General features: G+C 43.5%; 1 protein-coding gene across 2 annotated transcripts; it reads right to left on the bottom strand.

Annotated features, from left to right (window-relative positions):
* Window positions 1-892: 892 nt before the first annotated feature.
* On the bottom strand, window positions 893-24087 carry LOC117381217 (enteropeptidase-like). 2 transcript variants are annotated; one of them, XM_055226617.1, is made up of 28 exons: window positions 24006-24087; window positions 23408-23526; window positions 23045-23166; window positions 22829-22896; window positions 22168-22310; window positions 19849-19968; window positions 19362-19481; window positions 14770-14875; window positions 14595-14704; window positions 14380-14520; window positions 14112-14261; window positions 13826-13931; window positions 13147-13297; window positions 12865-13006; window positions 12600-12686; window positions 11966-12091; window positions 11400-11543; window positions 11060-11170; window positions 10580-10694; window positions 10417-10509; window positions 10282-10325; window positions 10120-10206; window positions 9653-9797; window positions 7457-7638; window positions 4894-4989; window positions 4492-4631; window positions 2866-2920; window positions 893-2746 (listed from the first exon to the last, which is right to left on the bottom strand). In XM_055226617.1, the coding sequence occupies exons 2-28, from the start codon at window positions 23514-23516 to the stop codon at window positions 2637-2639; spliced, it is 3123 nt and encodes a 1040-aa protein (XP_055082592.1). In that variant the 5' UTR covers window positions 23517-23526; window positions 24006-24087; the 3' UTR covers window positions 893-2636. The 2 variants fall into 2 exon arrangements, with proteins under 2 accessions (XP_055082592.1, XP_055082591.1); XM_055226616.1 differs by having other exon boundaries at window positions 9653-9803.
* Window positions 24088-24920: the final 833 nt, after the last annotated feature.

The following is a 24920-nucleotide window of genomic DNA, read 5'->3' on the forward strand; positions in this document are numbered from 1 at the left end:
TGAGAATTCGTTAATCCAAAAGACATGACTAAATATTTGAAATGTCCCAGGAGAGTTTTGAAGGTAGTCTTCTATTCGTCCCCTCCCGTATGCATATCCCATATATACGTAGATGAAGCAGTCAGTTGAGAGCGGGGTTGTTTGCAGTAGTCCTTGAGTGAATCATGGGCAGTAGGGTCAGAGACGCGGTAGTCCATACGGGTCGAGGCGAACTGGGTCGGAAGATGAGAGGTTCATACTGGTCATGGAGAGCTGGGTCGGAGGCAGAGGAGCTGTGCAGGTTCAGGGAGCAGGATTTGGCGAGGAACAAGACATCCAACTGAGCACAAAGCAACAAATGCAAAACACGAGACTGAGCCAAGCAGAGCAGTACCACTGTGGACAATCTGGCGCTGAGTGTCAGGTCCTTGGTCCCTTTGTCCTCCCCAGGTGCAGCTTGATTAACAATTAGTTGCAGGTGTGCATGGGAAGAGCCCGAATCGCTGGCCAGTTCCAAGCTCTGACACAGAAGGGAGAAGGAAAACAGCACAAAAACACAGGACGGACTGGGCTCTTGACACTTATAAACTTTCCCTGTGCTCTGTAATATAAACTGCCTCTGTCGTATAAACTTTCTCTGTCGTATAAACTTTCTCTGTCATATACTGCTTTAGTCCTGGTTCAGTCATGGTTTAGTCGGTTCCACAGAGGAAAGTGGAAAAAGTCACATTTACACAAAAAATGACAAGGTTCCTGTTTTTTTTATTTATTTATTTTTATTAATTTCATGAATAGATGTTTAGGTTTAAATGGCAGAGCTCATACCACAGATACTTCAACACAAAACTATATTTTCAGTTTTGTCTCACATAAATACACAAAGAGCCTAAAACAATGAATCAGATATTTATATTAAGAGTTATGTTAGAAAAAAAAAAAAAAAAAATGCCTTTGCTAATATAAAACTATAACTTTTTAACAATAATTGGTTGCAATTTTCTCCCTAGCCAGTAGGTGTCACTGTAGTATGAGGAATGATGCGGTAGTCGCTTGAAGTTGCCTCTCATTGAGATATAGACAGAAAACTGTGGTTTAATTGTTAAAATGTTCTTTTAAATGGTTTGGAGAACAACAATGATATTTGATACTGATAAACAATGCTGTAATGAGCGTCATATCTTAAGATTATTGTTCATTTAATTTGTAGAACCGAGGATTGGCTCAGATTGACCATCCTGTGAAAACTACGTGAGCTAGTGTTACATACAAATCAGAGGCAAATGTTATGAATGTTTAAGCATGTTTTGTAATTTTGAACATTTGTGGTGAATTCAGAGGAGAGATGGCACTGTCCAGGGTCCTTCGGTGTGCAGGGTTGTTCTGGGCAGACTGTCCGCCATTTTGAATTGAGTTGAATTTTACTAAACAATATATTTTTTTTTTTTATTGTACATTTATTGTTATTGCATTTTGAATAAGCTAAGTAAACTAAGAAGTGTTTATTCTGTTTTGTTATAGAATAGGTCCACTGCTGTTGGCTGTATCCTTTGCCTTTTGTCTTTTATTATTACTATTTTATTTTTGAAAGAGAAACTTTTGATTATTATAAAGAAACTGGAAAAGCCTGAAATAAGTTGAATACTTAGATTCCTGACATTTGCTTATGGACTTTGAAAGTGCTTTTGAGGAAACCAAATCAAAACAAAAGTAATTCTAATCACCTGCAGGGGACATTATTTTTTGGAGCTGCTGGTGTCTGGACCATTCATTCTGCACCTGGCCACACGAAATCAGATTAAATCTGTGGATATATTTCAGATGACATCATCACATTCCACGGGCCAATCGTATTTAACACAGATGACATCGTCACATTCCAGGGGCCAGTCATATTTGGCTAAAATTTATATTGTTCTAATGCAGATTTATGTTGTAATGCAGTGAGTTCTTGGGTCTAGTCACTAATTAATACTTTGCAGCTGATGTCATCAACATTCTCTGGGGGTGTGATGCTAACTGTAGGCACTGCTCTGTCTAAGGCTTCATTTGATTTTGATTTGAGCTTTGTTTTAACACAATCTGACCAAGAAGAGCTGACGTGGTTGGAAATACAACAGGTGAGCTGATTTGTGCTGTTAAACAAGTCCCTCTCAAATAACATCACAGTCACAAGCTAGCTAGCATTAGCTAACAGTTTTTCAGTTGGACACACTCACCTTTCTGTTCAAAATCAAACTCCTAAACAAGGCCATAAACACTGAAGTTTTCAGACAACTTTTGTTGGCTGTGTTTACTAATATGTGCATTGTATTTCTGTGCCAGGATGTTCAGCAGTTACCACGGAGACACATGTACAACACCTCTAGCGTGATTTTACTGGAAATTATTAATAGAAATGATCAGGTTCAACATTTGTAAAGTAGTCTGCAATCTGAAAACCACCTTAAGGAACTGTAGGGTTATATTTACTATTTACAATGAACTTTGAGATTTGTAGTCCTCGAGCAACTCGGGGCAGAGTTGTAGTCCTCTGGGCAGAGTTGTAGTCCTCTGGGCAGAGTTGTAGTCCTCTGGGCAGAGTTTTAGTCCTCTGGGCAGAGTTGTCGTCCTCGGGGCAGAGTTGTGAGATTGGTAGTCCTCTGGTCACAGCTGTATTTTCAGGCATGCGACCGTCGGGTCTGGACGATCCAGGAAGTGAACGCAGAGACTCGTGCGTAAACTCCAGGACTCTGAGGCTCTCCGCAGCCGGCGCCGAATGATGTCACACCTGAACCAACCAAGCGGACAATTGCACTGACTCAGTATAATTGCATTTCAATAATGAATAAAGTTAACACAAAACAAACAGTAAAACTTGAATTCTGCTATGCCTGAAGTGTGACTGACCGATCTGAATCCCGTGACCGCTCTGCATGAATATCAGAGGACCTCCAGAGTCTCCCTGAGACACAAAGACAATGTCAGAACACGAGCTACACTGTCAATCAAACATGTTGCTAACGCTAACAGGAGCAACCTTGGGGAAAGAAAGCACCCGATTGGTCTGTTATTAATATTTATATCATGATTTACTGACAAAATAATGATATACAAACACAAAAATAAAATCTGTCAACTAGACAAAAAGTTGTAGGAGTGAAGACGTTTGCTGCTCATCCAAGTCTCTTCTTCAGTTCTGGTCAGATTGCTGGTGGACACTGCCTTATATCGGTCTGAAGGGAGGAGCTGACTACACTGAAACTAGAAACAGCCATTGTTAAAAGTTTCTGTATGTAGGCTAGATCTATTGAGCAAGCCTCTTATTTCTTCCTGCTTCTGAAGAGTTCAGACTCAAACCTTGCTTGCTCCTCATGCTTCCTTCTTTACTTTCTTGTTAATGATTTTACCTCTTCCACTGCTGGAAGATTTGTTTATTTATGATTTTCTTTTAGGTAAACCAAGACTTTTAAACCATTTTTACATTTTTTCTATGTTTCCTTTAAAATGGAGCTAAAACAGTCATCCCCCTCCATACTCTACTTAGTCATATACAAATCCCCCAGCACTGTCTGAGTTTTATTGATGATTTTACTGAGATGCTTTCAGTCGTATGCACAGACTTTGATGGTTTAGTCATTACAGGTGATTTTAATGTACATGTGAATAATGAGTTTGACAGAAACACTAAAGAGCTCAGTTCTGTCATTGAAACCTTTAGTCTGACTCAGCATGTCAGCGAGCCCACCCACAACAGAGGACACACTCTGGACCTGCTCATTACAAAAGGAGTAAATATTTCAAATGTCAGTGTGGTGGATGTTGGTCTGTCTGATCATTTCTGTGTCTTCTTTGACCTGTCTGTTATTCACAAACCAGCGTCTGGTCCTGCAGTTGTTCGAAGGAGACACATAAATGATAAAACAGGTGCACTGTTCATGGAAATGATACACTTTGAAAATGCCTCATGTTCTGATGTTGATGATTTGTTGAACTCTGTAACTTCTGTAACTGTTTTGAATGTTCTGGACACCATTGCCCTGATGAAGGTTAAAATGGTTAAAGATAAGCAGAAAGCGCCAAGGAGCAATGATGAGTCAGTAACGATGAGTCAGAAAAGGGAGTCCCAGAGGGCCGAACGGGAATGGCACAAATCAAAGCTCCAGGTTCATTATGAGATTTACAGAGAAAAGATGCACATGTACAACCACAGTTTATGTAGAACAAGGGAGAGGTATTTTTCTGACATTAGTGGAACTTGTAGTAACACCTCTTTAACATTAACAAACTCCCCAGCTCCACTACCATTAGAACTAATTTCCAGATCTAAGTGCAATGAGTTTGCATTGTTCTTTAATAACAAGTTTAATAGTCAATTAGTTGATGGAGCCGATTTGTGCCCATGCTCACTTCCTGTTTGGAACGTGGCCGGCCAGTGGGTTAATTATCCCCAGACATATGTAAAGTCTATGGTGCAGACCTGGTCCAGACCAGACCTGGTCCGGAGTACCGACTGAACTTGGGCAGTTGTTGTACCTGGCAGGTGTCGGTGCCACCCTGTTCCCGTCCTGCACACAGCATCAGGTCTGAGATGTTGTACTGAGGCAGCTGCTCCTGACACAAAGACTGAGAAACCAGAGGAACCACGGCCTCCTGCAGAACGTCAGGGAGAGGGCCTAGAAACACACAACTCTATTACAATTCAATTCATTTCAATTCACTTCATTGATTTTTGTAACGCCCAAAATCACAACAACAGTTGTCTCGAAGTGCGTTCATGTTTTGGTTGATGGGGGAAACCGGAGTACCCGGAGGAAACCCATCCAGACACGGGGAGACACAGCATCATCTGCTCCTCTGGCTCTGCTCCTGTCTGCTCCTCTGGCTCTGCTCTAATTGGCTGCTTTGAATGTGTGCTGCACTTTGATTGGCTCTCACCTCCACTCGCCAGGCGTCCCCAGCCAGTGATGTGGCAGAGAGTCCCGGGGGGTGGGTCCTGTCCTGGTTCAGGGAGACACACTGGCTGAATGTAATCTGCAGAGAGAAGAGACATCTCAGGTCTGTGGAGTGGCGACCACATACAGGTACTGGTCTGTGCAGAAGCCAGCACACAAAGGTACAGGTTACAGATTCACAGTACGTTTTAGCAACACTAAGACCTGCAATTGGAGAAATGCAAGATTGATCAGAAGTGTCATTGTGAAACATTGTAGTTCTCTGTAATTAAAAACTGTGACACCTGTGGATCATTATGTTGTAAGATACACATTTTAAATCATAATATTAATTTAAAACAACTTAATCAAAGAAACAAGTCCACTGACTTCTGCATTAGAAAACTGCAGTGCTCAATGGGAGTTGACAACGCCGTAAATGTCCTCACAACAAAGTGCCGCATACTTTTAGTTGTATCAAAATGACTATGTGATGCTGATAAATCCTACAAGTATCACTGATTAAGAAAAAGTGTGTACATCACAGTGAGTGTGTACTGGTGGAGGTGAAAACACCCACAGGGCACACTCTCGACCTGCTCATTACAAAAGGAAGAGCTCTGTATGATAATTTCTACGTCTTCTTTGACCTGTCTGTTATTCCCAAATCAGCAGCTGGTCCAGCAATTGGAGATGCATAAATGATAACAAAAGTTACTGACCAAATACTGCAGTGATGTGGTCACTGTATCGGTCCGTTGTGGTAAAGAAGCAGCTCAGCAGGAAGGTAAAGCTCTCGGTTTACCGGTCAATCTACGTTCCTACCCTCACCTATGGTCATGAGCTTTGGGTAATGACTGAAAGGACAAGATCCCGGATACAAGCGGTTGAAATGGGTTTCCTCGGTTGGGTGGCCGGGCGCACCCTTAGGGATAGGGTGAGGAGCTTGGTCACACGGGGGGAGCTTGGAATAGAGCCGCTGCTCCTACATGTCGAGCGGAACCAGGAGGCATCTGTTCAGGATGCCTCCCTAGGGATGTGTTCTGGGCATGTCCCACTGGGAGCAGGCCCCGGGGAAGACTCAGGACACGTTGGAGGGACTATGTCTCTCAGCTGGCCTGGGAACGCCTTGTGGTCCCACCAGAGGAGCTGGAGGATGTGTCCGGGGTGAAATGCTTACAAAGCCACTCCTCCATTGCCCGGGTGGTGTGTTTGGGATCATGGTCACGCTGAAAGACCCAGGTATGTTTCATCTTCAAAGCCTTTGCTGATGGAAGGAGGTTTTCACTCAATAATTCACAATACATGGCCCATTCATTCTTTCCTTTACACGAATCAGTCATCCTGATCCCTTTGCAGAAAACAGCCCCAAAGCATGATGTTTCCACCCCCATGCTTCACAGTAGGTCTGGTGTTCTTTGGATGCAACTTGGCATTCTTTCTCCTCCAAACACGATCAGTAGAGTTTTTATTTAAAAAAAAAAAAAAAAAAAGTATTTTGGTTTCATCTGACCATATGACATCCTCCCAATCCTCTTCTAGATCATCCAAATGCTTCAAGCAAACTTCAGACGAGCCTGACATATTCCAGATTAAGCATGGGACACATCTGGCACTGCAGGATTTGAGTCCCTGGCGGGGTAGTGTGTTACTGATGGTGGCCTGTTACTTTGGTCTCAGTTCTCTGCAGGTCATTCACTAGGTCCCCCCGTGTGGTTCTGGGATTTCTGCTCACTGTTCTTGTGATCATTTTGACCCCCGCGGGGTGAGATCTTGCATGGAGCCCCAGATCAAGGGAGATTATCAGTGCTCTTGTATGTGGTTCAGTCTTCCCAGCCTGGTGCAGGTCTACAATTTTGTTTGTGGTGTCCTTTGACAGCTCTTTGGTCTTGGCCATAGTGGAGTTTGAGTCTGACTGTTTGAGGTTGTGGACAGGTGTCTTTTATACTGATGAGTTCAAACAGGTGCCATTAATACAGGTAATGAGTGGAGGACAGAGGAAGTTACAGGTCTGTGAGAGCCAGAAAACTTGCTTGTTTGTAGGTGACCAAATATTTGTTTTTTTCTCATTCTGTATCTCATAGTTGAAGAAATTACAGGCCTCTCTTATCTTTCAAGTGGCAGAATTTGTACATTTGGTGGTTGACTAAATCATTCTGCACTTTTCTGTTTTAATGTTAATTTTATAATGATTATTTGAGATTATTTATGTTTTGATTTGTGTGGATTTAATGTATTTCCTATCCTGTAAAGCACTTTGAATTACTCTGTGTACAAATTGTACTGTACAAAAAAAAAAAAAAAAAAACTTGCCTTGCCAATACCTAGATTTCAAACTAACAAATCAATACAAAAAAAAAAAAAAAAAAAAAATCCACAGTGGTCAATGGTGTAAACTAGTCTGTGTCTTATATTTGTGAAAGATACAGCTCAAGATGATTCTAAAGATACTCAGGAAATGTTCATTTCTGTTCTGTGAATGTGACCTTTAGACTTCATTTTAGATACTAGTTTTAGTATTGATTAGTATCTGATTTTCAATACTTTTGAGAGCCGTACTGACTGACCGCTGAAGCTGACTGTCTCCTGCAGCTGCATTAGAGCGATGTCGGCGCGTTTGATTCGCCGATCGTACAGCGGGTGCATGATGATGCGTCTGATTAGCCGAGACTGCACCTCGGGAGCAGAGGACTGTGATTGGACGGTGAGCCCCAGCAGCGCACTCCATCGCTCCACATGCATGTTCTTCCTGCAGAGATCAGAGGGCAAAGGGGAAATATAAAACAAACAATGCACACCCTATTTTCCTGTCATTCCCCAGTTTGAGTCATTTGCCAATTTTGCATCAGTCATGCTAGACATTAGCTTGACTTCATTATTTCACTCCAAAAACAGTTAAATATTTATGTCAGTTAAACCTTAGTTCTTCTTCATTTAAGTGAAATAGAGTTCACAAATATAGTTTAAAGATTTATTTTATTTAAAAAAAAACAAAAAAACACTGGTCAAATCCTGTATCATTGTAATGACAAACACATGAACTCACACTCAGATCAGAGCCTTCATGTTTCCCTGCACTCACCTGTTTGCTCCAACTTTTTAGCAATTAACTGTGCTTCTAACATGAAGATTGGGCTCAGATCTCACATCAAATAAACAAATAAAAAGCATATTACATGTAGTTTGTCCACGTTTGTTGCCGTAGTAAGTGCCAAGTGTTTGTGCAGAAGCATTCATTTCAAATGCATATTTCAGAAAGGTTTTGCTGCTAAAATGTGATTTGTGTAAACTAATCTAATTTCATGTGATCAACAAGTCAACACTGCACCGATATTTTAAAGGCTTTAAAATGGCTCTGTCCCTATAGAACTGATTTTCTGTGAAGATCCACAGCCCCATGCAAAATAATACAACCCCAGTGACATGATGTTGCCGCCCAGGGCAAGTACTAAAATAAGGTGAACAGGCCTATACTTTTTAACGGATTCTGTAGTGATACAGACAGAAAATACACTGCCTGGCCAAAAGTCACCACCGAAAAAAAAGGTCACACTCTCTAATATTTGGTTGGACCGCCTTTAGTTTTGATTATGCCACGCATTCGCTGTGGCATTGTTTCGATAAACTTCTGCAATATCACAAGATTTCCATCCAGTCTTGCATTAATTTTTCACCTGTTGCATTGATGATGGTAAGAGTCTGACCGCTGCGCAAATCCTTCTCCAGCACATCCCAAAGATTCTCAGAGTGGTTCAGGGAGTATGAGAGTCCAGACCTTAACCCCACTTTCACAATTTGAGCCCGATTAATCCTGGCATTGTCATCTTGGAATATGCCCGTGCCATCAGGGAAGAAAAAAAAATCGATTGATGGAATAACCCGGTCATTCAGTATATTCAGGTGTCAGCTGACTTCATTCTTTGAGCACAGACTGTTGCTGAACCTAGACCTGACCAACTGCAGCAACCCCAGATCATAGCACTGCCTCACAGGCTTGTACAGTAGGCACTAGGCATGATGGGTGCATCACTTCATCTGCCTTTCTTCTTACCCTGATGCGCCAATCACTCTGGAACAAGTTAAATCTGGACTGATCAGACCACGTGACCTTCTTCTATTGCTCCAGAGTTCAATTTTTATGCTCCCTAGCAAATTGAAGCCTTTTTTTTCCAGTTAGGCCCACTGATTAGTGGTTTTCTTAAGGCTACACAGCTGTCCAGTCCCAATCCTTTGAGTTCCCTTCCCAAACGTTTCATTGATCACCAATGGGTCTCCACTTTCCTTCCAGGTTTTAATTATGTGTTGGACAGTCCTTAACCCAATTTTGATAGTTTCTGCAATCTCCTTAGATGTTTTCTCTGCTTGACGCCAATGATTTGATCCTTCTCAAACAGAGTAACATCTTTTCCACGACCATGGGATGTGTCCTTCCACATGGTTGTTTAAGAAATGAGAAGCAACTCATTGCACCAGTTGGGATTAAATAACTTTTTGCATCTGAAAGATAATCCCATGCAGTAATTATCCAATAGGAGGCCCGTACCTACTGGCTTAGTTAAATCCAGGTGGCGACTGTTTTTTTTTTTGGCCAGGCAGTGTATTATAATATTATTAAATATGACAGAAATATTGAACTGTTTTTGGAATAAAATAAAAAAAAACCAACAACAACCAAGTAGCATGACATGAAATGCCTCACTCTGGGGAATGACCTCTATTGAAAGAACAAACTTTATTTGAAACAATAAAAACAAAAGTCAAACCCATAGACGCAGTGGGCAGCGGTCAGCAGCCAGTCTCCATCAATCAGAGAAGCTCCACACACATGACGACCTGACCAATGAAGAGACACCATCCAAGGCCACGCCCCTTTTGCTGCATCAACTCCGCCCACAATCCTCCCACTTTCTGAAACTCAAGTACATATGATGATAGTTTTGATGAGTCTTTAATTGTGACTTAATATGGTAAAACCTGATAAAACCTGTAAATATAAATTATAGTTTAACAAAAATCAAGAAACAATTTGTGAAGAAAAGTTGAAAAATGTGTTGAAAATTACAGGAAGTAGAGATGACATCACACTGATGACATGACACTGTGAGAATTCTGTTCAAAATGTTCAATTTTACACGAGAAACACATTGTTCTGATACTTTAACTGCTTCTGCTTTGTCTCATTAACGTTTCTGTTCAGCTGTGTTCAGTTACAAAACGTTGCTGTACACACCCGAGTCCTCTGATTGGCTGTCTGAGTCTCCTCTCTGCTCTGATTGGTCAAACTCAGACGTAGCGTTCACCTGTCGGACTCCACAGGCTGAAAACACAACAGCTCAGTCAAAACTAAACCAGGACTAAACCAGGACTAAATTAGGAGTTGTGTTGGACTCACGGAGGTTGCTGCAGCTCAGAGACACCATGCTCTTACAGTTCTCCCTGTGACAAAAATCACACCATTAAAGGAGTCAGACAATAGGGGGCGCTCTCTCTCACACATACACACATATACAGTAGGAGGCGCTCTTACACTATATTTGTGTGGATGCTGTTGTTAGTCACAGACACAGAGACAAACGGGGAATCTTCAGGACGAGATGTGACCGATGTCCACAGTCCAGACCTGACACAGAGACAGACTTTAAACCAGTCCAGTCCACTTTCACACTGAAACCTGACCCACACAGACTCACCTGTGCCCCAGGTATCTGCAGGTGAAGTCGGACAGAGGCTGGCTCCAGGCGGACGAACAGACGGAAAAGTTTAAGGAGCTAATCTGAAACTGAAGACGCTTCGAGTCCAGGAACACTGAAGGTACAAGACAGGACTAAACCAGGGCTAAACATGATCTAAACTGAGTCTAACCCAGGACTAAACCAGGTCTAAACCAAGACCAAACCTGGACTAAACCAGGACTAAATATTGTTTAAACTGAAAAACAAAACAAGGTCTGAACGGGGTCTATATTGAGTCTAACCCAGGTCTAAACCCGGTCTAAACTGTGTCTAAACCAAGTTTAACCCAAGACCAAACCAGGTCTAAACAAGGTCTAAATCAAGTCTAAATCAGGTCTAAACCAAGACTAAACAGTCTAACCTGGGACTAAATGAGGTCTAAACCAGCTCTGATCTATATCTAAACCAGGACTAAACCAGGTTTAAATCAGGTCTCACCACAGTGGGCCTCATCAGTCCCATCTGGACAGTCCAAGTGTCCGTCACACTCAGACTCAGCGGAGACACAGAGACCAGAGACACACTGGAACTGTCCCGAGGAGCATGGATCTGAGGAGAGACAGGGGAGACAGGTGAGGGAAAGGACAGGTGAGAGAGAGGACATGTGAGGGAAAGGACATGTGAGAAAGAGGACAGGTGAGAGAGAACAGATGAGACGGATGATACAGGTGAGAGAGGACAGGGAAAGAGACAGAAGTGACACATTTGACAGGGGAAGAGACAGAGAGAGCACAGACAGGCTCAGGTGACAGGAGGACGGGCGAACAGTGGCTCTGACCTGGTGACCCCAAATTGACCCCACAGGTGAAGTTTGCTTTAAAACCTCTGCCCGAGTTTGAGCTGTCCGTCAGGAACAACAGAGACATCTGATTGGTCGAAGAGAAGATGTCATGAGCAGGGCCTTTGTTTCCGGTGAACACATCTGAGGGAAGTAAACCAGTTTAGATCCTCCTCTAGACCTGTTCAGATCCTCCACTAAACCTGTTCAGAGCCTTCTCTAGACCGGTTCTGATTCTCCTCTAGACCTGTTTAGATACTGAATAAACCACCCCTCTAAATCTGTTTCAGATCCTCCTCTAGACCTTCTCAGATCCTTCACTGGACCTTTTTAGATCCTCATTAAACCAGTTCCAGTTCTCCTGTTCAGATCCTCCTCTAGACCTATTAAAACCCATTAAAGTCTGGTTGAGATCCCTAGACCCTGATCCAGACCCAGAAGAGTAGAATCTCGCTCTGATCCTCATAAAACCTGATCAGATCCTCCTCTAGACCTGTTCAGATCCACCTCTAGACCTATTAAGACCCCTTTAAGTCTGGTTGAGATCCCTAGACCGTGGTCCAGACCCAGCAGTGTAGAGTCCGGGTCTGGTCCGTCTCTGATCTCCAAAGTGTCGTAGAACATCTCCAGGTCAAAGTCCACGAAATGAAGCTGAAGATTTTTCCCTGAGTCACAGTGAAGCCTCCACAGACCTGCACAGAGACCAGGTTTAGACTGGGTTTAGTCCTGGTTTAGTCTGGGGATAGTCCTGATTTAGTCTTGGTTTAACCCTGGTTAAGTCTGGGATTAGTCCAGGTTTGATCCCGGTTTACCTCTATGAGGTATTAAAGAGGGGACATTTACCTCTATGGGGTATTAACTGTAACACATAACATATTTAGATCACCATGTTTCCTTTTATTTTCTTGAAAATGCTACATTCACCCAAAACAGCGTCTTAGCATGTTTTATAAATTTCATCTTTGTTTTTGAAGCTCTGTGTCTCCCTTCCCTTTAATCCCTGCGCTAAGTCACTCCCCCTTCAGACCACTATCAAAACAGTAAGTGTACATCTCACTAATAACATTCAGGTTTGTAAAGTTGTTGTCCAAAAAACTATCAAAAAAGTTCCTTCCAGGACCAAACTGCAGTAGTAGTAGTATTGGCAGTGGTAACAGTAGTAGTATTGGTAGTAGCAATAGTAGTAGTAGTAGTACTCACAGTTGGCCTTGTTGCCATAGTAATTGGGGTAGATGGGGGATGTGAAAGTGCCGTTGTCATAGAGATCGAAGGGTCCTCCACAGTCGGCTGAAAGACACAGCAATCAACCAATCAGAGACCAGAACATCGCATAAACCCCGCCCCTGGAGTGATTCATTTATTTATGGGTCAACGAGGTTTTATTTTAGAGTCGATGGTCATGCACAATATATATCTATTTTTTTATTGTTTTGACTCTGCGTACCTGAGAAGGGGCGGGACATACCTGGGAGGGGGGCAGGCGTGGTCGGCGGTGGGACATTGGTGGGCTCTGGAGGGGCGGGGCCACAAGGCAGTGATGTAAAAGTAATGTCATCAAGAGCGATGTCATTCAACATGCCGCCATTTTTCTGAGCCTCGAATGCCACCTGAAACAGACTCTCTGATTGGTCCATCGAAAACTAGAACTAAACCAGGACTAAACGAAGACTAATCCAGGTCTAAACCAGAACTAAACCAGGACTAGACCAGGTCTAGACCAGGACTGAACCAGGACTAACCCCTGTACCTGTCCGTGGCTGTAGTCTTCGAGCTGGACTTGGCCTTGGTACCAGGTGTCCCCGAAGTCGCCACGTTTCTGGAACAGGAGCTGATTTGAGCCGTCCGGCCGGAGGAGCAGGACTCTGAGAAAAAAGACGTCTGTTCCGAACATGTGGTACCTGAACGATCGACACAAGAGTCAGTGAAACATTTGAAGGGCATGCAAAACTGGACAGATTGGTGCCGGAGAGTTGGCCTGACGGTTCTATTCGTCAGTTACTGGTCTGTTTGGCGACTGGCTCTAGTGAGTTTAAACTGCTGTTTTGTGCTGTTGTGGCCAAACCTCCATGTCAAAGCCTGATCTCCTCAGATGACTAGTGCTAGCAAAAATTGGCAAGAAATTGTTGTGTCCTTAGGCAGTTCACTTCACCCACACCTTTCCTAGTATGAAAGTGGTGTGTGAGTGCTGTTGATGGTCGGAAGGGCCAATGGTGCACATTGGCAGCCTCACTACCATCAGTCTGCCCCAGGGCAGTTGTGGCTGCAATAGTAGTCACCACTGAGAGTGTAGGCAATGAAAAATGAACAAAATTGTAAAGTGGCTTTAAGCGTTATTATTATTGTTTTGAGCTTGTTTTGAGCTTCTGTTCAGAAAATATGGTGGCACAGGGGTAGAGCTGTAGCACATATGCAGTGAGTGCAGTTACCAGAAGGACAGACAGGAGTTGCCAGAGGATGGTCTCAAAGGAAGACTCAGGATCCGGAAAGTCTTCAACCAAGACCCGGGACTGACCGGAGTCGACACGTAAAACCCTGAAACATACCAGACCTCGTTCAGCCCTGGTTTAGTCCCAGTTCAGTCCTGGTTTAGTCTTGGTTCAGTCCTGGTTCAGTCCTGGTTTAATTCTGGTTCAGTCCTGTTTCATTCTCACTTCAATCCTGATTTAGTCCTGGTTCTGTCCTGGTTTCGCCCGATCTAGTTCTCGTTCAGACCTGAGCTGGATCCTGTGGTGTGGTCCACGCTGGGTCCAGTCCCAGGGGGAAAGGAGTTTCCTCTTGTCCTGATCCAGTCCTGGTCCTGGTCTGGGTCTTGTCTCCAGAAGCACCACCCGTCCTCAAAGGAACAGCTCAGCCTCTGCTCGTCTGAGACAGAGGGTTAAATCTATGTTTGACCCATCCTTCAGTCAGTATATTGTAGGATAGGGTCAGTATATTGCGGGATAGGGTCAGTATGTTGCAAGATATGGATAAAGTATCTTACTGCTGATGTCGGTTAAATTCTCAGCGTTGAATGTGGCCCTGAAGCCCTGCCTCTCGCCCAGGTCATCTGACACAAACTCCACTGTTGATTGGTCACTCAGGAGCCACACTCTTCCTGGAGGGGTGGAGCCTGAGAGGTCAGCTGATTAGAGAGAACAACGAGAGCCAATCAGAAGAGCAGATGAGAGGACGTCCAAATGTAAGGCAAGCACAAACCAATGAGTTGCCGGTCTGCCCCCACGCCCTCGAACAGCCGCAGGAAGTCCCTTCCCTCCTCCGTCTCAAAGAACAGGAAGTCCACTCTGATTGACAGGCCTGGCTCCACCCTAAAACGCACCGCCACAATAAGAGCACCAATAAATTCCTGAATAATGATTTTACTGTGAAATACCTGAGGATCCAGCGACAGGAAGTGGAACTGCTGTAGTTCCCACCCACAGAGGAAGTGAAGGAGCCATTGGGGCCCTGGAGCAGGAACTGACCATCACATGACGTTGCTGTGAAGAGACAGTGATGAAAAGTTAGGACGGTTGAAACAGGGATAAAAAATGCTATTATCTTTCAAATGGTCAACTGTCCTCAAAATGGAACCAAACCCAAACAGAAGTGGACGGTGTTTCGGAATGTTTGCCTGGTTCTGATGTGGATTTGCGGGAGAATTTAAACTTGTCTTTGATCACCCGCATTATCAAGCTGACACCTCTCTCCGCCTGTTAAATCTTGTTCAGGGCACCAGATCAGAGGCAGAATACACCATTGAATCCTGGACACTGGCTGCAGACGTGGACTGGACCGACAGTGTATTAAAGACTGTCTTTGTCAAGGGGCTAAGTGACAAATTAAAAGATGAACTCATTTCCTGTGATGACTCACCTGACCTGAAATCTCTGATTTCTCTAGCAAACCACATTGATAACCGTCTGCAAGACAGAGGAAACTATGCAGTTGGGCTGAGTACGCCTTACTGCAGCAACCCCACCAGGCGGGTGAATGCCTGTAAAGTGGGAGGCAGTGACATTTTCTTGCAACTTGCCCAGTTCGGCCAAAAGAGGGCGCTCATCAGTAGGACTGGGAGTGCTGGTGGGCCAGCAATCTGTCCCAGATAAGCAACACAATGGACTTCAGATTGATGCTACTTTGTGTTTAAAGAATTTTACATTACCTGTTCTGGCTCTCATTGACTCTGGGGCAGAGGATGATTTTTTTAGACCAGCTGGTGGCTGAGCAGGCCGGAGTAGGGTTGGAGCAAATAGAAAGACCACTTACGGCCCTAGCCCTGAATGGAAAACCACGCTAACACATATCACAGAACCTATTTCCATAGTTTTGTCAGGTAATCACCAGGAAACAGAGCAGTTCTATGTGATCTCTGCATGCCACTCATTCTGGGCCATCCCTGGCTGGTCAAACATCCCATGATCGACGGAGTCAGCAGGAAGGTATCCAAACTGAGCTACTTTTGCCATACCAACTGTTTGCAGTCTGCTCTGTCTCCAGCAGGGGAGGCCAACTCACACCATAGACATCCGTTGGATAAGCTTGACCTCTACTCGGTGCCTAGCGAACATTCAGGTTTTTAAAAGCAGGCTCAAGACCCATCTTTTTAGCATAGCTTTTGATTAGTATTTATCATTTTAGTTTACTTCTCTATTTATTTAGTCTTATTTAGGCTGGCTAGTGTGTTTATGTTTTACTTATGTTTTATTTACTTGTTTAGTTTTGACTTATTTTATTATTTATTGATTATTTTATTATTTATTGATTATTTATTTTATTATTTATTGACTTATTTATTAGGTTTGACTTATTTTATTATTTTTAATCATTTTAGATTTGCCAGTGTTTCCTCTGAGGAGCCCTCTGCACCGGGAGCTGTGGTTGGCTGTGGCTGCCGGGCCCTGGCTCGTGGGCCCTGGCTCGTGGGCCCTGGAGGTTTGGTCTTGACCTCATCTCTTCTCTGGGCCCTGGGCTGGTGTCCTGTGGCTGTGGGTGACCCTGTTCCTGGTGCAGATGGTTCCTCTGGTGGCGCTCTCTCATCTGGTTCATCTTTATCCAGCCTGTTCCACTTAAACATATTTTAAATGAAACTGAGGTATTTTAACATGTGTTGAGGTGGGGGGTGGGAGTGTGTGTTGGGGTGGGGGGTTGTTTGGTTATGATTATTGATGTGTTGGGGTTGGGTTGTTGGGCTGTCGGGTGGCTGGGTGGGTTTGGTGGGTGGGACTGATTTTAATGCTTTGTAAAGCACTTTGTGTTACTTTTTTTTGTATGAAAAAGTGCTATATAAATAAAGTTTGATTTGATTTGATTTGATTTTAGCGTGCATCATGACCTGGAGAACTTCTTTAGTAAAATTCAGGCACTGTCTCTACCCCTCCACAGACCTTACAATTGTGCCATTGACCTTCTACCCGGTGCCCTCTTGGTGCTGGGTTCTTTTTTGTGGCAAAGAAAGACAAAACCTTAAAACTATGCACGGACTTTAGGGGTCTTAACAAAATAATTGTTAACAATATAACCGTAATATATAATATAAAATATAACAATATAACCGTTAAGAATAAGTATATGTTGCCATTCATACTCAAAAAGGTCCTGGAAAGTTTTGCAAAAGTCCTGGAAAAAGTCATGGGGAAAAAGGTCCTGGAAAGTTTTGCAAAAATCCTGGAAGATGTTGTAGGAAAAAGGTCCTGGAAAGTTTTGCAAAAGTCCTGGAAAAAGTCATGGGAAAAAAGTCCTGGAAAGTTTTGCAAAAATCCTGGAAGATGTTGTAGGAAAAAGGTCCTGAAAAGTTTTGCAAAAGTCCTGGAAAAAGTCATGGGAAAAAAGTCCTGGAAAGTTTTGCAAAAATCCTGGAAAATGTTGTAGGAAAAAGGTCCTTTAAAGTTTTGCAAAAGTCCTGGAAAGAGCTATGGGAAAAAGGCCCTTGAAAGTTTTGCAAAAGTCATGGGAAAAACGTCCTGGAAAGTTTTGCAAAAGTCCTGGAAAAAGTCACGGGAAAAAGGTCCTGGAAAGTTTTGCAAAAGTCCTGGAAAATGTAAGAAAAAGGTCCTTGAAAGTTTTGCAAAAGTCCTGGAAAAAGGTCCTTGAAAGTTTTGAAAAAGTCCTGTAAAAAGTCATGGGAAAAAGGTCCTGGAAGGTTTTGCATAAGTCATGGGAAAAAGGTCCTGGAAAGTTTTGCAAAAGTCCTGGAAAGAGTTATGGGAAAAAGGTCCTGGAAAGTTTTGCAAAAGTCCTGGAAAAAGTCATGGGGAAAAAGGTCCTGGAAAGTTTTGCAAAAATCCTGGAAGATGTTGTAGGAAAAAAGTCCTGGAAAGTTTTGCAAAAATCCTGGAAAATGTTGTAGGAAAAAGGTCATTGAAAGTTTTGCAAAAGTCCTGGAAAGAGTTATGTGGAAAAAGGTCCTGGAAAGTTTTGCAAAAGTCATGGAAAAAGTCATGGGAAAAAGGTCCTGGAAAGTTTTGTAAAAATCCTGGAAAATGTTGTAGGAAAAAGGTCCTTTAAAGTTTTGCAAAAGTCCTGTAAAAAGTCATGGGAAAAGTCCTGGAAAGTTTTGCATAAGTCATGGGAAAAAGGTCCTGGAAAGTTTTGCAAAAGTCCTGGAAAAAGTCATGGGAAAAAAGTCCTGGAAAGTTTTGCAAAAATCCTGGAAAATGTTGTAGGAAAAAGGTCCTGGAAAGTTTTGCAAAAGTCCTGGAAAAAGGTCCTTGAAAGTTTTGAAAAAGTCTTGTAAAAAGTCATGGGGAAAAGGTCTTGGAAAGTTTTGCAAAAGACCTAGAAAATGTTGTAGGAAAAAGGTCCTGGAAAGTTTTAATAGATTTCACACCACTCCACAGGGCCACCATCTTTACAAAACTGGATCTCAGAAATGCCTATCATTTAGTGGGTATGAGGGAAGGGGACAAATGGAAAACGGCCTTTAAAACTCCACTGGGTCACTTCGAATACCTAGTCGTGCCTTTTAGGTAAACCAACACTCCGGCCTTTTTCCAAGCTCTTATTAATGATGTGTTACGGGACTTTCTTAACTGCTGTGTCTTTGTGTTTCTTGGGGTCCCTTTTTGTTGCAGATGCCGCCCGCTCTAAAGTACTGGAATGGGTCTATTGCTCCTGATTCGTTTGCCATCCTGGGGTCAACCGAACTCTCTCTATGCTGAAACTCTACTTGTAGTGACCAACTGTCGACAGCGACACCAGAGTCTATGTTTTAGCCTGTCAGGTTTGTGCCAGGAGCAAAGCCTTCCACTCGCTGCCCTCCAACCTCCTCCAACCATTGCCTGTTCCGAAACGCCCTTAGTCATACATCGCTGTGGACTTCATGACTGGCCTCCCTTTGTCTCAAGGCAACATAGTTGTTGACCGGTTTTTGACCGGTTTTCCAAAGCGGCCCACTTCATTGCCTTGTCGAAATTTCTAACAGCCAAGGGAACGGCTGATTATATTACTCACCATGTGTTCAGGCTCCATGGGATTCTCTTGGACAAAATTCACAACTCAAGTTTGACATTCCTTCTTTGCAGAGCTGGGCACAACTCTCAATTTCACTTCTGGCTTTTAACCCCCAGACAAATGGACAGACTGCACGGGCAAACAAAGATCTGGACACCGGATTGCGCTGTGTCGTTTCCTCCAATCCCTCTACCTGGAACACCTTCCCTGGATTGAATATTCCCACAACTCTTTGGTGAGTTCCGCTCCTGGTCTGTCCCATTTCCAAGCCTCCATAAGTTACCAGCCTCCACTCTTCCCATCTGAGGAAAAGGACCTGTTGGTTCCCTCTGTCCAGCACCACCTTCAATGCTGCCACAGAATCCGGAAGAAGACTCTTACCTATTTGCTTAGTTAAATCCAGGTGGCGCCTTATTTTTTTTGGCCAGGCAGTGTATCTGATCACTGTTATTGTACTGATGTATTAGTACCACAGATGCCCCGGTATATGTGTGTCTGTGTGTGACAGGTACAGGTGTGTAACAGATGTTTTACCACAGGTGTGCTGGTCTTCATCAGACCCATCGGGACAGTCATCGCGTCCGTCACAGAATCGATCGATCAGAACGCAGCCTGAGCCGTCAGAGCAGGTCATGTGACCCTCCGGGCAGGAAGCTGACAGACAGAGCAGATATTAAAAGGTGCTGTGTTATTTTCATTTTACTTTTGGTTTCAAATTATTTAAATGTGACGAGAGCATCTCTGAGTCACATTGGAGCGGGGTTAGGGGTTAGAGGTCAGGGGTTAGGGGTTGTGTAGGGACCTCTGTCATACTGCACTCTGTGTTTGCAAAATTGCAGATTCTGTGTCACACCAGAGACGTAATGCTCTGAGTTGAACTGAAATGAAATCATTTTATGGCAGAGTAGACCCCAGACTCAGATTTAGGTGCCACTCACAAAATAACTGGTTGGGGATTGTCTGAGGTAAGTAAACCTGGGTGTTCTTTTTTTTTGTATATATATCATAAAGCGGCACTCACCTGGAGAAGAGCTGGGGCTCACAGAGGTGTGAGGGGTCACAGAGGTGTGAGGGGTCACAGAGGTGTGAGGGGTCACAGAGGTGTGAGGGGTCACAGAGGTGGTCGAAACACCTCCTTTGTCTGAATAAAGAAAAAAACACACAACTCACATTTAGAGACAAACCGAGATGTAGCTCAGTAGAGAAAACATGCCTTACTTCTCTCCTAATGTTAATGCACTCATCATAAACTTTTATTTTGGTTGAGGATGTGTGATCCTCTCTCTCGCTTTACTAACCTCCTGTTTTGTCAGTCACTTTGGATGATACTTTCGACAAATAAGAACGTCATTAAGTCCCACCTCCTTGAGACTCGATGTCAGGTTTACATTAGTTTTTTGTTCTTTTATGCTTTGGACACACACAAAAGTCAACGCACCCTTTATTTTGCTAAGCTAACAGATTGTTGGTGAATGCACACTGAATAATTTTGATGTAATTATGGTACAAAATTAGAATTCTAATTGGGAAATTGTTTCTGTTGTTTCTGCTATTTTAAGATGATTCCATGTGTGAACCAGAGTGGCCGTGACAGTGTGATGTTCCATGCCATGATGTTCCAGCTTTTTACCACCTAAAGACATTGTAAAAATCAAAGGTAAACTGTCAAAACCAGACTTAGAGAGACTTATCCTGCATTTGTCTCCAGTAGGTTAGACGACTGTAACGTCCTGCTCACTGGCCTCTCCAAACGAGCCTTAACACAGAACAGTACATCCAGAACGCTGCTGCTCAGGTCCTGACTAGAACCAGGAAGTACGAGCACATAAGCCCTGTGCTCAGGTCTCTGCACTGGCTTCCTGTAGCTCAAAGATTAGACTTGAAAGAAGTTCTGCTTTTGTACAAGTCTCTCCATGGCCTAGGTGTAAAGTACATCTCCGACATGTTGGTGCCATATGGACCATCTCACACTCTGAGGACTTCAGGGACCGGCCTCCTGCTGGTCCCAGAGTCAGGACTAAACATGGGGAATCGGCGTTTAAGTTTTATGCAGCTAAAACCTGGAACATTCTTCCTGAAGATGTGAGACAGGCCTCTATTTTGACAATGTTTAAATCCAGGCTCAAAACAGTTCTGTTTATCTGTGCAGACGACTGAAAGAGACTGAAAGATTAAAGGAACAATCACATTATTACATGGGTTAAAAACTATTTCAGGTGCAACAATGATATTTTGAGTTTAAAACATGCATGTATGTTACTGATATTGTAAATTGTACAATGGGGATACAATATTTGATAATCTGAAATAAAAAAAAAAAAAAACTAAGCTATAGCTACTACTTCTACAAAGATTAGATAATGGAAATTGACTTTTAACTAGCTGTATACATTATTGTTACGCAGGCAAGGTTTTTTATGACAGGTGATAATTCAGAAGACTCTCAGAGGAAATGACGAGCGTGTCCCCGAACCTTGAACTGTGAATGGAGAATGACAACTTTTTCCACTCTTCTTGTTGATCTCATCACGTAGTAACCGCTCAAACTCACACAACGAGGAACCTTTTTGAACAACTGACTTTGACTGAGAAATCACGGAGCTCAGTAGGACTCAGGGTTTTAAATTTATTTTACACAATGTGAATCACAGAATGTCGGCTGTTAAGTTGTAAACATTTTCATTTTATTTGATTTTCTGCCTAAATTAAACCGTCATTGCTCATTTCTGTCTCCTGCCATTTCATTTACACTCACTCTGTTCTTATTCCTATTGTAGCCCTGATGAACCTAGAGCTTGAGTCGGTTACACAGAGCAGACAGGAGCAGACAGGAGCAGAGAGGAGCAGACAGGAGCAGAGAGGAGCACACAGGAGCAGACAGGAGCAGACAGGAGCACACAGAAGCACACAGGAGCAGAGAGGAGAAGAGAGGAACAGACAGGAGCAGACAGGAGCACACAGGAGCAGAGAGGAGCACACAGGAGCAGAGAGGAGCACACAGGAGCAGAGAGGAGCACACAGGAGCACACAGGAGCAGAGAGGAGCAGAGAGGAGAAGAGAGGAGCAGACAGGAGCAGAGAGGAGCAGACAGGAGCAGAGAGGAGCACACAGGAGGACACAGGAGCAGAGAGGAGCAGATAGAAGCAGAGAGGAGCACACAGGAGCACACAGGAGCAGAGAGGAGCAGAAAGGAGCACACAGGAGCAGAGAGGAGCAGAGAGGAGAAGAGAGGAGCAGAGAGGAGCAGAGAGGAGCAGAGAGGAGCAGACAGGAGCAGAGAGGAGCACACAGGAGCAGAGAGGAGTAGAAGAGTGAGTTAATGAATTGAAATTTTAATCACCTGTCACTCCGATGCTGCTCAGATCAATAACCAATCCAGAGTCCTGAACAAGTTGAAGCCCCGCCCCCAGCTGTTGCTCCGCCTCTGCTGCACTCATAGGAGGTAGGAAGCGCAGGTCAAAGGTCACCACAACGCTGCCATTGCTGAACACACCAGTTTAACACGACAGGTTCAGTTCTAAAGAAAACCTCCCGATCTGATCCTTGTCATTCCCTAATCTGAGTCATTTGACGACTTGTGTCAGTCGTGTCGTTAGCTTGACTTTGTTTTCATTATTTTATAAACAGTGAAATATTTCTGTCAGTTAAAACTTAGTTCTTCATTTAAGTGAAACTGAGTTCACAAATACAGTTTGATGAGGTTTATATTTAACAGTTAACTGAGCTGTTAACACCAGCGCAGGGCTCAGATCACTTCAAATAAACAGATTTAAAGAATAATACAAATAAATAGAATATCACATGCAGTTTGTCCATTTGTGTTGCCGTAGTGACAAGTGTTTGTGCAGAAACATCTGAGCATGTGCAGAGACACTTTTGATGCAATTCACCTCTGACTCAAATGAGGAATGACAGTCCTGGTCAAGACCAGATCTGGTTATGATCCTGGTCAAAACCAGATTTGGTTATGATCCTGATCACTGGAGGGTGTGGATTCTCACCTGAAGTAGAGCACGGAGCAGGACTTGAACTGGAGCTTGAGGTCACTCAGAGAATAGGCCTTGCTCACCTGGAGGTCAAAGGTCACACAGAAGTCACACAGAAGTCACACAGAGGTCATAGAGGTCGTACAGAGGAGATGAGGAAAGAGGAGATGAGGAGACAAGGAGAGAGGAGACAAGAAGGTCAGTGCTACAGAAAGTGGGCGTGTCCCTGACCAGTTGCTGGACGTCGAAGGCCAGAGTTTTGAAGTATGGCGAGGAGGAGTTTGTGAGGTCCTCAGAGAAGTGTGCTCCTCCAGAGAGTCTCATGTTCCCCAAGAACACGACCTCATCTGCTCCTGGGAGGTGAAACATAAAATATATAAATATAAAACATATGAATGCACCGCACTGAGACGTGACCTGAGCACATTATGATAAATATAATACTAAAGGTCATTATCACTATGGCCTGGGTTTTGGGATAGTCTTGTCCTGGTTTAGTCCTGGTTTGGTCCTGGTTTAGACCCGGTTTAAACCTGGTTTAGACCTGGTTTACTCCTGGTTTAATCCTGGTTTAGACCTGGTTTGTGGCTTTACCTGTCTTTTGGACACTGATGAAGCCGATGACAGCGAGGCCGATGGAGCAGAGGACCAGAAGAACCACGATGAGGCTGAGGAACATCTCCAGAGACGAGAACTTCCTCATCCTGCTCCCACTGGATCAACATCAGCAAAAAACAAAACAAACTCATCTTTATTTTACTTTTGTTTTATAGTTTTTGTTTAGTCTTAGTGCATCTGTTCACTGATGCTGTTTTGTTTGGTTGTTGTGTTTGCATCTTGACTTGTTTTATATACCTACTTTGTAAAAAAGATTTTAAAAAAAAGTAGAAAAGAATAAACCAACAGTTTAATATTCTACAGAGGATCTAAAAAGTGGAACAGCCTCCTCCTTTCCAGATCACTCAGCTTCAGTTTAAAAACACAAACAAAATGTCTCCCTCTGAAACACTTCACTTTTCCATAGGGCTTTTCCTCTTAAACCCCATAACTGTGTCTCTCATAAGCTACAAATGTGAATGTTCCACTGTTTTATTCAAGCCTTATGAACTTTGTCAGTTTAACTCAACTGAATAAAATATCTGATTCTGTGAAATTAAATCAAACTAAACTAAAACATGTAACGTGATCTCACCTGTGTCAGAGGAGTCTTCAAACAGGAGAAATTCAGGAGAAACACCAGAGCAGAAGGATGAAGATTCAATTCCAAATCGTATATAAACATTTACCTTTCAGCTCCTGTATGAATATGAATCTTGCCAGAGGAGGAAACGTGATCTCAACTGTCCCTGAGCTGTTCTGTCCACACAGACCTCCACCTACAGTTTTATCTGTCCTTCGTTATCGTCATGAAGCCGTAAATCATCAATAAAATCATCAGGAATCATAACAGCCCATAAACATCAAACTACAGGAGCTGCTGACAGGAACAGTGGCTCAGGGGGCACAGCAGCCTCCATGAAACCAGAAGATTTCCCGTTTAATATCAGCTCCAACCAGAGAATGCTGAACTAAACCGGGACCATAAACCAGAGGATTCCCTGTTCAATCTCAGCTCCAACCAAGGAATGCTCTTGTTGTGTCCATGGGCAAGACTCTTCACCCACTGGCCTCTGTGAACGTAATATGAGTGAGCGATGATGGGAAGCACAGATTAGCACCAAGGGACCAAGGACCCAAAAGACCAAGGAAGCAATGGACCAAGGAACGAAGGAAGCAAGTGATAAAGGACCCGAGGAACCAAGAGACCAAGGAACGAAGGAAGCACGTAACCATGGAACTAAGGATCCAGAGAACCAAGGAAGCAAGAGACCACGGAATCAATGATCCAAAGGACAAAGGAAGGACCAAAGGACAAAGGAAGCAAGGGGCCAAGGAAACAAGGATCCAAGGGGCCAAGTAACCAAGGAACCAAGAACACAAGAAAGCAAGGACCCAATTAACCAAGGAAGCAAGGATCCAAGGATGCAAGGGACCAAGAAAGCAAGAGACCAAAGAAGCAATGGACCACGTAACCAAGGAACCAAGGATCCAGAGAACCAAGGAAGCA

The sequence above is a fragment of the Periophthalmus magnuspinnatus genome, chromosome 14 (genome assembly GCF_009829125.3).
Source record: "Periophthalmus magnuspinnatus isolate fPerMag1 chromosome 14, fPerMag1.2.pri, whole genome shotgun sequence".
Taxonomy (NCBI): domain Eukaryota; kingdom Metazoa; phylum Chordata; class Actinopteri; order Gobiiformes; family Gobiidae; genus Periophthalmus; species Periophthalmus magnuspinnatus.

Bases quoted from the DNA above. Each gene is read 5' to 3' on its own strand.
- LOC117381217 (XM_055226616.1), bottom strand. From the start codon at position 23,516: ATGAGGAAGTTCTCGTCTCTGGAGATGTTCCTCAGCCTCATCGTGGTT. The intron at 11,171-11,399 runs GTCAGAGCCACT...GTCTCTCCTCAG, and splicing joins GGTCAATTTGGGGTCACCAG to ATCCATGCTCCTCGGGACAG. The intron at 10,326-10,416 runs GTAAGAGCGCCT...TTTTTGTCACAG, and splicing joins AGCATCCACACAAATATAGT to GGAGAACTGTAAGAGCATGG.